At 44.7% G+C, this 14529-nt stretch overlaps 1 protein-coding gene across 1 annotated transcript; it reads right to left on the bottom strand.

The window, feature by feature from the left end:
• Positions 1-654: 654 nt before the first annotated feature.
• Positions 655-10948, bottom strand: MS4A10 (membrane spanning 4-domains A10). Its single transcript, XM_051965256.1, has 7 exons — positions 10832-10948; positions 6576-6782; positions 5639-5758; positions 4851-4901; positions 3836-3967; positions 2961-3068; positions 655-942 (listed from the first exon to the last, which is right to left on the bottom strand). The coding sequence occupies exons 2-7, from the start codon at positions 6756-6758 to the stop codon at positions 823-825; spliced, it is 714 nt and encodes a 237-aa protein (XP_051821216.1). The 5' UTR covers positions 6759-6782; positions 10832-10948; the 3' UTR covers positions 655-822.
• Between the last annotated feature and the right edge of the window lie 3581 nt (positions 10949-14529).

The raw sequence follows: 14529 nt of genomic DNA, 5'->3' as shown, positions 1-14529 counted from the left end.
ACCATTTTCTCCCTTTTATTGGGGGAAACCTTAAGACAAGAGAGTCCCGTGGAGAGAAGCTCATTGTTTGAGGTTCTAGGCTCTGGAGACTTCTCCATCCAAACCCTGATGGGATGGAGGGGTGGGAGATAGAAGGAGTTTGGCAAGGGAACTAACCCCAGCATTTTATCTTGGATTTGCTATTATTTATGCCAAGAAGACTTTGTCTCCTCTCATACCTGTTATGGGGAATTTGCACCTTGGGGCCGTGAAGGTTTCCTAGGGTTGGCAGCCAGCCCTATTAGAAATGGGCCGGGTCCCCCCTCCCCCACTCCATGGTAGCAGCTGAGGTGCTAGGGTCCCCGGTATTGCTCCAGAGTCAGAAAAGGGGGACAGCGGGGGGAGGGGGTACCCCTCCATCTTCCGTTCCTGCTGGGGAATCTCCTGAACTTGGCAGCTCTGAGCTAAAGCAGATCGGGCATCTTTACCACATCCCGTGATGGAGGAGGAGGGGGGCAGCCTAACTAGGGAAGGGGGGGATGACCCAGGACAGGAATGGAGCAGACTGAAGCTTCCGGATCCATCGTGGTGGGGGGAGCGAGATGGGGAAGTCAAGGGTCCAAAAAACCAAAGAACAAAGGGGAGAAGTGAGGAGATGGAAGGAGACAGCTGGGCTTCTGGGGCCAGGGCCCAGGACTTAGAGTTTATACTTGGAATAAACTAAGTTACATAGCTCTTCAAACTCTTTACCATCCTTCCCGCTTCTCCCATTATTCGGATGGGGCTTCCTCACCAACAAACACAAGGGGCACTGAGTGGGGCCAGCCTCTTGTCCGCGGTCAGTCAGGGGTCTGCCTTTTCTGTCTTGTTTTCAAAAATCACCTCTTCGTAAGCTGGAGGAGGGGAAGTCGGCTCAGCAGGGTACTCTGGGGGCCGTATGTCCATGGGGAAGTTGGCCATCATCTAAGGAAGACAGGAGACGAGGGCAGTGAATCACGGCCCCCATTCGTGCGTGGGGATGCCGTGGAGGGGAAGAAAGCAGATGAGGATGGAAGATCAATGATCTAGGGCTGGTGGTACTGGCGAGGCCGGCTGGTCCAACCGCTCCTTTTACAGAATAGGAAACGGAGGCCCAGAGATAGTGGGGGAACTGCTCAAGATTATGTGTCTCAGAGGGAAGGATTTGAACTCAAGTCTTTGTTTTTCTAAAAACCAGAACTATTCCATAGTAGAACGGGTTTTGTCCTGGGAGGAAGTGGATTCTCCCTCACGAGACGTCTTCCAACAGATACTGAAATGTTGAGTCAATCAACCAATTGGCAAACATGAACTAAGTAGACTAGCTAGATAGATTAAGTGGCAAGCTGAGTAGACTAAATAGACGAGCTAGGAAGACTAAATAGACTAGCTAAGTAAGTAAACTAGCTAAGAAGACTAAGTAGACTAGCTAAGACAACTAACTTGTAGAAGGGATTCTTGTTCAGGTACACATTGGACTGATGACGTAGAAAAGGAAACTGAGGTTCAAGGCCCCACAGGTAATAAATAAATAGCAGAACTAGAATTGCAACTCAGGTCCTCTGCCCAGAGATGGAGGTTTCTTTCTACTATGTGGTGCTTCCCTCAAGAGGACAGAATTCTCCTTCAGATTCTGCCACAGATGAGAAGCCTAATCCTGGGCAAGAAGCCTTATCTTCTGTCCCCTGAGCCTCTGCTTTCTCCTTTGTGAAATGAGGAAACTGGACCAGATGGCCACAGTTACTCCGGAGGGAGCCCTCGAGGTGATGTTAGGAATTACTGACACTGAGTTTCTTCAAGCTCTGAAAGCGTCTATGAGTCAGTGTCTCTGTCCCCGTGGCTTTCTTTGTTAGATGTCCATTCTTCCATCTTCCTCCCAATTATCTCCTGCCAAGTCTTCCATCACTAAAGTAAACATGAGACTCGAACCCAGAGCAGCTGTCTAGAAGGCTACCGAAGTAATCAGTGATTTTGGGGTCATGGTATTGAGGGAAGGGGAGTTCTAGACTTTTTGGGACAAGGTAGGATAGATCTAGAACTGAAATTATCATACTCATCAGATCTAGAACTGTCAAAGTTATCATAGATCTAGAACATAGAAACTGATTCAGAGATCACTGAATCGACCCCTCTCCTTTTATAGATGAGGAAGCAGAGGCAGACAGGATATGTGACTTGTTTAGAGTCACATGGCCAGTAAATTAAACGGGATTACAGATCTAACCTTAGAGCACTCTATCCATACTAGTTAATTTTCTTCCTTCTTTCCTTCCTTTCCTTCCTTCCTTCCTTCCTTCCTTTCCTTCCTTTCCTTCCTTCCTTTCCTTCCTTCCTTCCTTCCTTCCTTCCTTCCTTCCTTCCTTCCTTCCTTCCTTCCTTCCTTCCTTCCTTCCTTCCTTCCTTCCTCCTTCCTTCCTTCCCTCCCTCCCTCCCTCCTTCCCTCCCTTTCTTTCTTCTTTCTTTCTTTCTTTCTTTCCTTTCTTTCTTTCTTTCTTTCTTTCTTTCTTTCTTTCTTTCTTTCTTTCTTTCTTTCTTTCTTTCTTTCTTTCTTTCTTCTTTCTTTCTTTCTTTCTTTCTTTCTTTCTTTCTTTCTTTCTTTCTTTCTTTCTTGGCAATTGGGGTTAAGTGACTTGCCCAGGGTCACACAGCTAGGAAGTATTAAGTGTCTGAGGTCAGATTTGAACGCAGGTCCTCCTGACTTCAGGGCTGGTGCTCTATCCATTGCACCAACTAGCTGCCCCATTACTGTTATTTCAGGGCTAGTTATGATTATTGTTGTTGTCTAAGGTGGGACTTGAATCCACTTCTTCTGCCTCTCTTTCCCATTCCTTACCCCCTGGGCCCCTAGGATGCCCCCCCTTACAGCCTTAGCCCACGCTGGCTTTTTGGCTGCAGTTTCCCATCACGAACTCTCCACGTCCCACCCCCCATCCCCGGTGGAATCCTGCTGCAGGGGCCCTCACCTCCGACGACAGGTTCGTCCTGTACAACAAATACATGGCGCAGATTAGTGTGATGAACTCAAGGCTGGTGCAGATCAGCAATCCGAATTCAAGCCTCTGCAGGTGCACCTGCAACGAGAAGCAGCAGCCTTGCTCTCCTTGCTAAGGACCTCCCAAGTGCCCCCCCATAACTCCGAGAGCGATCTCGTGGAGGCCGGCATCACCCCCTTTCCTGGAGGAAAAAAACTGAGGCAAGGAGGTGACTTGCCCCTCCTCCTCTCCTCTCTTCTAGCTAAGTGGCCAGGATCACACGGCCAGCCCATCTTGGGGTTCCCGCCTTTCTGAGAGGCAGAGTCTGGGTCTGCGGGACGCCAGTGGTACAGCTACTACCCACCCCGGGAGGGGTTCAGTCACACAGGGAGGACGTACTCAGCGCTCTTACACCCGGGGAGGTAGGGACGCAGAGAAGCAGAAACTCTTCCTGCCTATTTTGGTTCCATGGAACGTTTCTAAGGAAAATTAAGCAAATTCTAGCGAAATCTCCCAAAGGGACATGGAGCAGAACATCTTTTCTTGCCGGCTCATCCTTGTCAAGGACTCGGGGTCCCCTATATGGCTTTGCTCTTGGTTTGTGAGTGTTCATTGATTAGAAAGTGGAGGCAGTTTAATGCAGGCTACGGGCTCCCCAGAAGCCCCAAACTCATTCCGAGCTCACGAGACAAAGGATCTTGCTGCTGGTTATCACAGTGGTCAGATCTAGAACTGTCAAAGTTGTCACACACCTGTCACAGACAGGGTGATGGAGCACGCGGCCAGGGGACTGAGCCGAGCTCCCGAGGGTGCCGGGGCGGCCGAGAAACCTGGGGATTTGCCATTTCCCGAGGGAGCGCACTCACCGTGGCGGTGGGATAAGGCCTCCAGATGGGGAAGTCAAAGGGACATTCCCAAACTAAATCCTTCAGGAAAACAAAGATCCCACACAGTGCGCAGACACAGTCAATGGCGCTCACGGTCATGGTCAAGATCTTCTGCAGGGGAAAAATCAAGGGAGCCGACGTTAGGAAGTCGGAGGCCGACCTTGGCTTCTGCTCCAGGTCCTGCCCGGACCCTTATTCCCTGGTCGATAGAGGGAGAGTGTCGGGCCAAGAGATCCCTGAGGTCTCTCCCAGCTCTGCCGGCCCCGACAGCCTCAGACTCAGATCCTCAGCTACTGAAATCTCCCTTTCCAAGATGATGAGCTCCTGTGATGGGTGAGGGAAAGAGGGCAAGTCTCAGCATCCCTAAGCTCTGTGCTCACTGACTCCTGGCCCTGTGCTCTTAGCCAGCTCATTGATGGTCCAGATGAGTTTGGGTCCCTTGGGAGGTGTTCGGCAAACCGGAACCCCTTCACGAGCACACGGCCTGCTCGGGGCTTGGATTTACCCAGAGACCCCGCAGAAAAATGGAAATCACCTTCCCTCTCCCCAAAAGAGTGCACTCTCCAGCCTGCTTTACCACCTCTGTTAGGGGGACTCTCCAGGACTGAGCCCTGATGCAAGGACCATAAAGACAAAAAGCCCCAGACTTTAGGGGGGGGCTGAGTCCCTCACTTTTCCACAAGGACACAGGCAGGGGAGGCCGGGTCCTGAGATGTCCAGGGGACCGGTCATATTCTTTAGGATTTTACCCAGGGCACTTTCCTCATGCAAGACAGACAGTGGTCTGGTGGACTGGAGCCTCTGGCCTCCTTCCACTCTGCCCATTTTAGGGAACTGGACATAGGAAGGAGTCAAAGCTGAAGCAAACCAAACAATTTCTGGGCCAGACTAAATAGAGGAGCTCCTCCTGTACTCTGTGGCCACTTGGGACTCATCCTTTTTTGGAAATCCTTTCTGAGCGTCACCACCGCTCCAGGACTGGGAAGGAACTCACCAGCTTCCTGAGGCTTCCCACAATGATCAATAAGGTTCCTGAACAGAAGAACTGTGGACAACATTGGAAATCAGAAGAGAAGTCATCAGAGATTGCAGGGCTGAACTTGTCCCTCTCCACCCCAGGGACAGAGCCCAGGGCCACGTCAGCCGTAAGGCTGTATTACCATTGGCTCTATGTATCCCCCAGACCTGGGAAAGCCCCCAGTGGAAAGCCCCCTGGATTTGAATTTGAGCTCTGCTTCTTTCTTTGCTCCTCTGTAAATCTAGTCACTTGTGATGGTTGGGATCCCCTTTAGTAGAAGTGGAAATAAATCAGCATTTGCCCAGAATTCACCAGAGAAGACTCCATGGTTCATTCGCCTTGCAATTTCTCCCATGGTATAACTCTTTTTTGGGGTAGCATGGGCAAGATGTCTGCTTGGCAACACTAGGATGCAGATTTAAGAATAACTAGTGTATTAATAATAATTGAATGAAAGTTTAACAAGGTGAAGCTCCACAGTGAAATGATTCAAGGACTAGGCTACTGGGTGATCCCTGGGTACTTCAAGTCACTATTCATGTTCACTCTAAAATTATAAATTACAAAAAAGTTGCTGATCCACCTCCACGAAGGGAATTTTCACATTAAATAATGAAATCGAAGCCCAGGTTGCTCTTCTTCACGCAGGTCACTCAGACCCAGGAGTAGAGAGATAACAGGATATAACTACCACCTATTTCCCCCCTTATTTCATTTTACAGAAGAGGAAACAGCCAGCTGGCCCTTCCCTCCAGAGCACTCACTAAGCATCCTCCCCAGAATGGGTACCAGGACTTTATCGCAACCAGATGAAGATTTTTCACAGCAGTTGTCAAGTAGATTCCTACGAAAATGTGAAAGAAGGCGTTCATGATCTGAAGGGCCTGGGGGCAAAGAAAGGGACAGTCAGCGTGGCCGTTTGCAAGGGGACTAAGGAGTCACTTTCTGAGCCGATAACTATGAGACATAGCAAGATGCAATCCTGTCTGAGAGGAAGTGCTGGGGTCCCAGAGATCCTTACTCTTCTCTTCCTACTGGCTCATTGAAACAAGTCACATTGAGTAGGAACAGCAGATTGGATCTTCTGCCAATCCTCCGTGCCCTGCGTCCAACCCATCCAGTTCTTGTTGAGAAGGGGTCTTTAAATCTCCTTGGAAGATGGCTGGAGACAGCTGGAGGCAGCTGTCTCAAGACTGGACGGCTCTGATTTTGGGAGGTTGGTCTTCACCTTAAGCCGAGATCTGCCTCCTGTACTACCTGTACTACCTTCTGGGGCTAAGCGGGGTGAGGGTGCTCTTTCATGGGACCCCCTCTGAAATACTGGAAGATAGCTCTTGGCTTCCCCTCAGCTGACCCTTTCTTAGGATTCCTTTCCTTCAGCTGAAACCTACTGATCTGTTCTAAGAATTATATATATATAACATTATGTTTTATATATATATAATATAATGATATATTTTATATATAATCATATATATTCTATATAACATGATATGCTGGGTATGATGAATATCAAAGATATGGGATGATAAAGAAAGCCAATTAGAACAGAATACCATGATTAGCTGTTTTTTTGAAGCCAGGTTCCTGGAGCACAGGTTAAGAACCCTCAAGCATTCTGACTTCTGGACTAACTACTGTCACTCCCCAAGGAATGGGACAGTCCCCCAGGAATCATCACCAGAAGAAAACATTACTTACTCCCAGCTGTATGAGGGGCCTTGACTTCTTCCATGTTCCTCTAAGGGGGGATCCAGAGTGAGGGATCTCCAGTGTCGGCTTCTGATCCAGGACTGTCTCTGCTTGGTGTAGCAGGTCTTCAGGGACCACCAGGCCCTTGCTGTCACCAGTAACCACGTAAAAGTTCTCTCCGGCAGCTGCCATTGTCTTGGGGCCCCGGATGCTGCTCTGTACCGGGGGAAAAATCCAGTTAGTGCTAGCTACCCTTCTGAGGGCCAAGACTGCATCTGGGATGTGAATTAGAATTAGAATGGAATTAATGCTAAAGTGTTGTCCTTTTATACCAAGGGTTGTATGAAGAACTTCCAGCTCTTACAGTAGTTTTTGGTTGTGCCTGGTGTGTGTGTGTGTGTGTGTGTGTGTGATCAACTCCAACTCAAATGACCCTGTTCTGGGGGAAAATCTGGAAAAAGACCTTGGAGCATTTTCAGCAGAAATAATCATAATAATCAAAATAATCAGAAAAAATCATAGCCTCTAGGGAGCTTCTAGAAATGTGTTTCTTTTGTTTTTTCTTTTGTTAATTTGTTTCTGGTTATACATGTGTATTAACTTTTTTATTAAGGTTTTTTATTTTCAAAACATATACATGAATAATTTTCAGTATTCACCCTTACATAATCTTGTGTTCTAAATTTTTCCCTTCCTCCCCCTACTCTCTCCCCTAGATGGCAAGTAATCCAATATATGTTAAATATGTGCAATTCTTCTATATATATTTCCACAATCATCATGCTGCATAGAAATATCAGATCAAAAAGGAAAAAAAAAAGAGAAAGAAAATAAAAGGCAAGCAAACAACAAAAAGAGTGAGAATGTTATGTTGTAGTCCACCGTCAGTTTCAGTCCCTCTCTGGATTTAGATGGCTCTCTTCATCACGAGATCATTGGAACTGGCCTGAATCATCTCATTGTTGAAAAGAGCCACATCCATCAGAATTGTTTGTTGTATAGTCTTGTTGTTGCCATGCATAATGATCTGGTTCCACTCAGTAAACTTAGCTTCATTTCCTGTAAGTCTTCCTAGGTCTTTCTGAAATCATCCTGCTCATCCTTTCTTGTAAAACATTAATATTCCATAACATTCATACGCCATAACTTATTCAACTGTTCTCCAGCTGTTGGGCATCCCGTCAAGTTTCCAGTTTCTGGCCACTCCAGAAAGGGCTGCCACAAACATTTTTGCACATGTGGGTCCCTTTCCCTCCTTTATGATCTCTTTGGGATACAAACCCAGTACAAACACTGCTAGATCAAAGGGTATGGGTGTATATATATATATATATATGTATATATATATATATGTATATATGTATATGTATTATATATATATGTATATATACACATAAAGCTTTTAAACTACACATTTCTTTATGAACCATATTGGGAGAGAAAAATCAGAACAAAAGGAAAAAGCTATGAGAGAAAAAAAAATAACAGGGAAAAAAAAGTGAGTATAGCATGTGTTGATTTACATTCAACCTCCATAGTTCTTTTTCTGGATGCCGATGGCATTTTCTGTCCAAAATCTATTGGGATTGCTTTGGATCACTGAACCATTGGGAAGAACTAAGTCTGTCGCAGCTGATCACACACATTTTTGCTGTTACTATATACAGTGTATTCCTGATTCTGCCTGTTTTTCGCAGCATCAGTTTGTGTAAATCTTTCCAGACCTTTCTAAAATCAGCTTGTTCATTTTAAAATAGAATAATAATATTCCATCCCCAATGGATGGACATCCACTCCTTTTCCAATTCTCTGTTACCACATAAAGATCTGCAACAAACATTTTTGCCCATATGGATCTTTTTCTCTCCTTTATGATTTCTTTGGGATACAAAGTCAGTAAGAACACTGCTGGATCAAAGGGTATGCACAGTTTTAGAGCATTTTGGGCATGGTTCCAAATCGCTTTCCAGAATGATTGGATCATTTCACAGCTCCACCAACAATGCATTAGTGTCCCAGTTTTCCCACATCCCCTCCAATATTCATTATTATCTTTTCCTGTCGTCTTAGTCAATCTGAGAGATGTGAGGGGGTACCTCAGAGTTGTTTTGATTTTCATTTCTCTAATCAATAGTGATTTAGAGCATTTTTTCATATGAGTATAGATGGCTTTAATTTTGTCATGTGAAAACTATTCATATCCTTTGACCATTTATCAATTGGGGAATGACTTGTATAATGTGTTTCCTTTGTAAGGGGAAAAACTGCCCCATTCTAGAGAGAAAGTGGGGAAACTGGGAACTCCAACCTGAGAAAAGGGAAGACAATCCTGTCAAAATGAGCCTCACTCCATTTGTTGAGCAATAGCTCGGAAAGACTACTCCCCAACTCCATGATGATTTTGCAGCAACTTTGAAAATAATCTTTTCCCCAATAGGGCAAGAATTAGTGTCAGCTGAATATGGAGTTAGGAAGACTGCTTTTGTTAGTTGGTTCTTCTGTGGGAGGAAGACAACAGCTGGTAAGACCTTATATTGTCTGGATGGGCTGATTTGGCGTGCTGTATTTGGAAATGGATAGTGCTTTTGTTGATTGATCATTTAAAGATATTCGGACATAGGAGAGACAGTGCCACCAAGTCCCCAGCTCCTTGCTATGTTTGGTTTTTCAGTCATGTCTGAGTCTCTGTGCCCCCTTTTGGGAGTTTTCTTGGCAAGACACTGGAGTGGTTTGCCATTTCTTTCTTCAGCTCATTTTACAGACGAGGAAACTGAGACACACAGGGTTAGATGACTTGGCTAGGATCACCCAGCTACTAAGTGTCTGAAGCTGGATTAGGAGTCAAGAAGTTGTGTCTAGGTGCTACCTCGCTGCCTGGCGTAGAGTCTAAAGCAAACAGGTTGCTTCCTTGCGCCACTTGAAGAATGCCTTTTGAAGCATCATGGGGCATTTAGGTCTTGTAGGGAGGAAGTCTTGGGTTCAAAATCCAACTCTGATCTCTTACTCTAAAGACATGGAAGAAATAACTTATCTCTCTGGGTGATGATTTTCTAATCTGCAGAATGGAGATAATCTTGCCAGTGAGATTCTATTTATTTTACAGGAAGGTATAATGAAGTTCAAGGATTAATCTTTTTTCTTTATAATAAAACAAGTAAACAGAATAAGAAAAAAAAAAGAATAGAAAAGGAATAGAAAACAAAACAAAACAAAACATTGTCATGTTCCCAGCAGAACATTAGGGAGGATTCAAAACCAACAAATTACCAGCTCAAGAACATACATACATACATATATATATATATTATGTAGAAAAAATTATATTGATGAATGCCTATTTTTCTTTATTTCCTTGTAAGCTGTTCTTTTTTTTTTTCTGTGCTGCTCAGATTATTTACTTTATTCTTTCCCCCCTTTCATCCCCTTTGCCCCCAAGCAAGCTATAAAGAAAAGATATATTTATGTATACATATAAACAAATATACATATATTTATGTATATATATGTCTATACTTCCCACATACATATATACCTATATCTTTTCTCTTAAAGAATTAATCATATAAAGTGTTTTGCATTTCTTAAAGAGCTTTGGAAGCATTGTTGTTATTTCATGTGAGGGAATAAGAAGCATAGAATTTGAACTGGAAAAGACCATGGAGAGCTAGTTTAGCCCCTTCACTGAACAGTAGAGAATTAAGAACTCGGGTCTCTTGGGACTCAGATCTCTTCATTGTACTAGCAGGAAATTGGTGTATTTGTGGTTGAGGTGAGCACAGCTGCTTGAAGAGGGATGGACAAAAGAGTTCTATCTTGAAGGCATCAGTAATTAAGGGGGACACTCAGGGATCTCCTTTGGGCAGGAGTAACATGCTTCCTTGGGGAATCATGGAAGGAGTTCGGACTGGGACCTGAGACTAGTTTTGAAGCTACTTGAGTCACTATCGCCTCTTCCCCAGGGCCTTAGTTCCTTTCTCTGTAAAAGACCCTGCTGTGGGACCAGAGCACTTTATAAATATGATGGTCAGTATACCCCTCATCATCCTCAGACCATGACTTAGTACCGCCCCAGCATGCAGAAGATGGAGGCGACTGAGGCAGGAAGACCATCCAGAAAGCCCAGACGACTGCAGTGAGAGCTACTGTGGAGCAGACTTAGTGCAAATCCCAGCTACGTCCCGGACCCCTATTGACAAACCAGCCCCCGGGCCCTGAGGAGACCACCATGCAGCCATCCCTTGGACTTTTGAAAAGGGGCTACTCACTTGGCTGGCGGGTTGGTCTGCTCTCAGGCGTTCTTCTCCCTCCTCTTGCCTGCTGGAATCAAAACAAGAAGGACTTTGGATCCTCCTCGATGATAACTTTTGATTACAGGTGCTGGACCAAAGTCCCCTTTGGTATAAATTACTCCGATTGATCATCCGCACATCACTTATCCTTATCAAATGACGTTTCTCTCTCCAGATCAGATTGGATAGGAAAACTTCCTTGGATCCTGGAGTGTGTGAGTAGCTTTGAGGGAAGAACCATGGGATATCAGGACCTTATAGACCAATGATGTCTTATTTACTTTTTTTTTTTCATTTTTAATCCCTTCAATATCTTTTTCTCCTCTTATTGCTATAGCTATCATTTCCAGTACAATATTGAATAATAATGGTGATCATAGACATCCTTGTTTCACCCCTGGTCTTGTTGGGACGGCTTCTAACTTATCCCCATTACACGTTTGCTGATTCTTTTTAATTTTTTTAAATAGACCTTATTTTTATGTCTAATTTATTTCCTATTTAATGTAGGTCCCTTTTCAGCTCTGAGCAAAATATGTACTGGTTGCTTAAGTAATAGCCCATTTCTTTTCTTACTTTATGGTTTCAAAGCGTGTGAGGTGGTTAGTGCAGACATTCTCCAATACCCATCTTATAGATGAGAAAGCCAAGGTTTAGAGTCACCTAACTATTATCAGGGGTCCTCAAACTAAGGCCGTGGGCCAGATGCGGCAGCTGAGGACGTTTATCCCCCTCACCCAGGGCCATGAAGTTTCTTTATTGAAAGGCCCACAAAACAAAGTTTTTGTTTTTACTATAGTCTGACTCTCCAACAGTCTGAGGGACAGTGAACTGGCCCCCTACTTAAAAAGTTTGAGGACCCCTGTATTAAGTATTAAAATTAGGACTAGGATTCAGGTCTTCTGGTTTCAAGTTGTTTATTGTTCGAGTGTTCTCTTTGCTGCCTACTCTGGACCAGAGACAACACATGCTTGTTGCTTTATTAGTTGTGGGATCCCATCCTCAATATCTGCCCCCAGCTCTGTTTCTAACACATATGTTGTTTATACTCGCCCCTCATCTCCCTCATCCTGTAGGAACCTAGATTCAGATGTAGATTTCCAAGGGTAATTATTTCTATTCATTTTACAGATGAGGAGGCCCACAGAGGGATTCACCAGCCGGCTTGGGATTGGAACCCGGCTCTCTGACATTAATACCAAGTCTTCTATCCATTCCATCCAGAAGAAAATGCCTTTGTCGGAGACGGTGACAAGGAGGGACTTTGCTAAGCCCCCGGTGGGGACCCTTGCATCCAGCATGGCTCGCTAGCCCGACTTGAGCTTCCTCTCTGTGAGCTGGCAGCAGAAAGCCCTCCAGGAGCTATTAGCGACTATTGCCAAGAAAGCCATTATCTCTACTGTTGGTTTATTTTGTATTACTGTAAACCTTCTGGGACAGAAAGCATGATGTCTGCTTTACATCCATGGAAAGGAGACCACTGAGTGTGGGAAGGGCTATAGCCCCCAGAGATCACCCAGTCGAGTTCCCTCATTATTTGGATGACAGTTCTGGCAGGCCACAACAGGGTGAGCGAGTCTGTTAATTGTCTTTTATTTATCTCTCTCTCTCTCTATGTATTCGTTTGTTTATTCATTCATGCATTTATTTATTTATTTTTAATACACATTGCTTTATGAGTCACGTTGGGAGAGAAAAATCAGAGCAAAAGGGAAAAACCAAGGGAGAGAAAAAGAAAACAGAAAAAAAAAAGAAGTGAACATAGCATGTGTTGATTTCTATTCAGTTTCTTAGTTTTTTCCCCTAGTGGCAGATGCCATTTTCTGTCCAAGGTCTATTGGGATTCCTTTGGATCACTGTCCCACTGAGAAGAACCGAGCCTTTCATAGTTGATCATCAACGTTCTTGCTGTTACTATGTACAGTATATTCCTGGTTCTGCTTGTTTCGCTCAGCGTCAGTTCATGTAAACCTTTCCAGGCCTTTCTAATCAGCTTGTTCATCATTTTTAATAGAATAATATTCCATCACCTTCATGTACCACAACTTGTTCAGCCCTTCCCCAATTGATGGGCATCCACTCATTTTCCAATTCTTTGAACCGCTACCGATATTTTTCCACACGTGGGTCCTTTCCCCTCCTTTATGATTCCCTTGGGATTTTGGGGGGGGTCTGTTATTATAAATGCAATTAATAACTTGACGTTTTGAAATAATGTTGTTCTTCAAATTGGAGAGATTTTCAAGAGCCTTTAATTTTTTTCTTTTATTTTCTTCTCTAGCTGGTATAATTTTAAGAAGTTTTTTTCTTCCTTCCCTCCTGATTGGGCATCTGAAAGATACTTCTTTTCAGATATCTCCTACTGTCTTTAAAGACACAAGTAGACTAATAGAAATAATAGGTAACACAGAAACTACTATGTGCTAAACACTTTATAAAATCTTGAAGCAGTTCTGGGAGAGAGGTGCTGTTATTATGCTCATTTTACAGATGGGGAAACTGAGACCAGCAAGCGCTCAGGGTCACATAGCTTGTGAGTATCTGAGGCCAGATTTAATGCATGTCTTCCCGAGGTCGGGCCCTGTGCTTTATTCACTGTACGATCTCGTTAGCATTTTCTTCAAAGACCAATCGGTCGTTCCAGTAGCTGGCCAGTGAATGAGGAGAACTAATTTTTTATTATGTCAGCCAGATGGCTCAGTGAATGGAGCCTTGGACCTAGAACCAGGAAGACCTGAATTCAAATCTAACGTTTCTCAGCCTCAGCTTCCCCATCTGTAAAATGGGGTATTAATAACACCTAACTCCCAGGATTGTTGTGAGGATCAAATGGGATCTTATTTGTAAAGTGATTTGTAACCTTCAAACAATATATAAATACAATTGTTGTTGTTATTGCTAATACTATTACTACTAACTCCCCTGCAGCTTTCCCAAAGAGACCTTTTATCAGTTTCTATCTTCCAGAAGCCTGAGGGTCCCTGTCTAAGTAATCAGTACTTCTCTGGATGGTGGGAGCAGAGGGAATAGATTAAGGGGTTAAGGGTTAAGGAGGTCTGGAGTACTTGTCATTATCTGAGAAATAGGAGAGTAAAGCCATGTTCTCCCAATGGGGACAGAGGTAATTGGGACGGCTGGGTGGTACAGAGGACAGCGTTCCAGACCTGGACCCAAGCCAGTCCCAGACACCGTAGGAGCTGGGAAGTCCCTTCGCCCAGTTTTGTCTCAGTTTCCTCATCTATAAAATGAGCTGGAGAAGAAAATAGCAGACCAACCCAGGATCTTCTCCAAGAGAACCTCGAAGGGGCTTAGACACAACTGAACAACGGCAATCCCACAGCTGATCAGTCAAAGATCTGAGCTCACAGTTTGAGAGCTTGAAGGAGCTTAGAGGGTTTTGTTTTACGGAAGAGGGAAAACAAGGCTGAAACATGAGTTAAGCTCTCCCAGGCAGTGAGCCGTAGAGGTAGCATTCGAACTCAGTCCCGATTCCACATCTCCATTCGGCTCTGCAGAATCCGAGTTCTAATCACTGTTGGAGAGATGCGTGCCCCAGGTTTTCCACGGCCGCACTTCAGGCCTTTTGCATCCGGGTCTAGGATCTTTTCTCGTTGTAGCAGCCGGGCTCCTCCTCAGGCTGACCGACCTCCCGAGTCGTGGACCGCGAGATCTAG

The sequence above is a fragment of the Antechinus flavipes genome, chromosome 6 (assembly GCF_016432865.1).
Source record: "Antechinus flavipes isolate AdamAnt ecotype Samford, QLD, Australia chromosome 6, AdamAnt_v2, whole genome shotgun sequence".
Taxonomy (NCBI): Eukaryota; Metazoa; Chordata; class Mammalia; order Dasyuromorphia; family Dasyuridae; genus Antechinus; species Antechinus flavipes.
This window is presented reverse-complemented; position numbering and strand designations above follow the sequence as displayed.

Coding starts and splice junctions, on each gene's coding strand:
- MS4A10 (XM_051965256.1), bottom strand. CDS start 6,758: ATGGCAGCTGCCGGAGAGAACTTTTACGTGGTTACTGGTGACAGCAAG. Junction 4,902..5,638: donor CATTCTGGGGAGGATGCTTA/GTGAGTGCTCTG, acceptor TGTTGTCCACAG/TTCTTCTGTTCAGGAACCTT. Junction 3,968..4,850: donor TGGGAAGCCTCAGGAAGCTG/GTGAGTTCCTTC, acceptor TTTCCCCTGCAG/AAGATCTTGACCATGACCGT.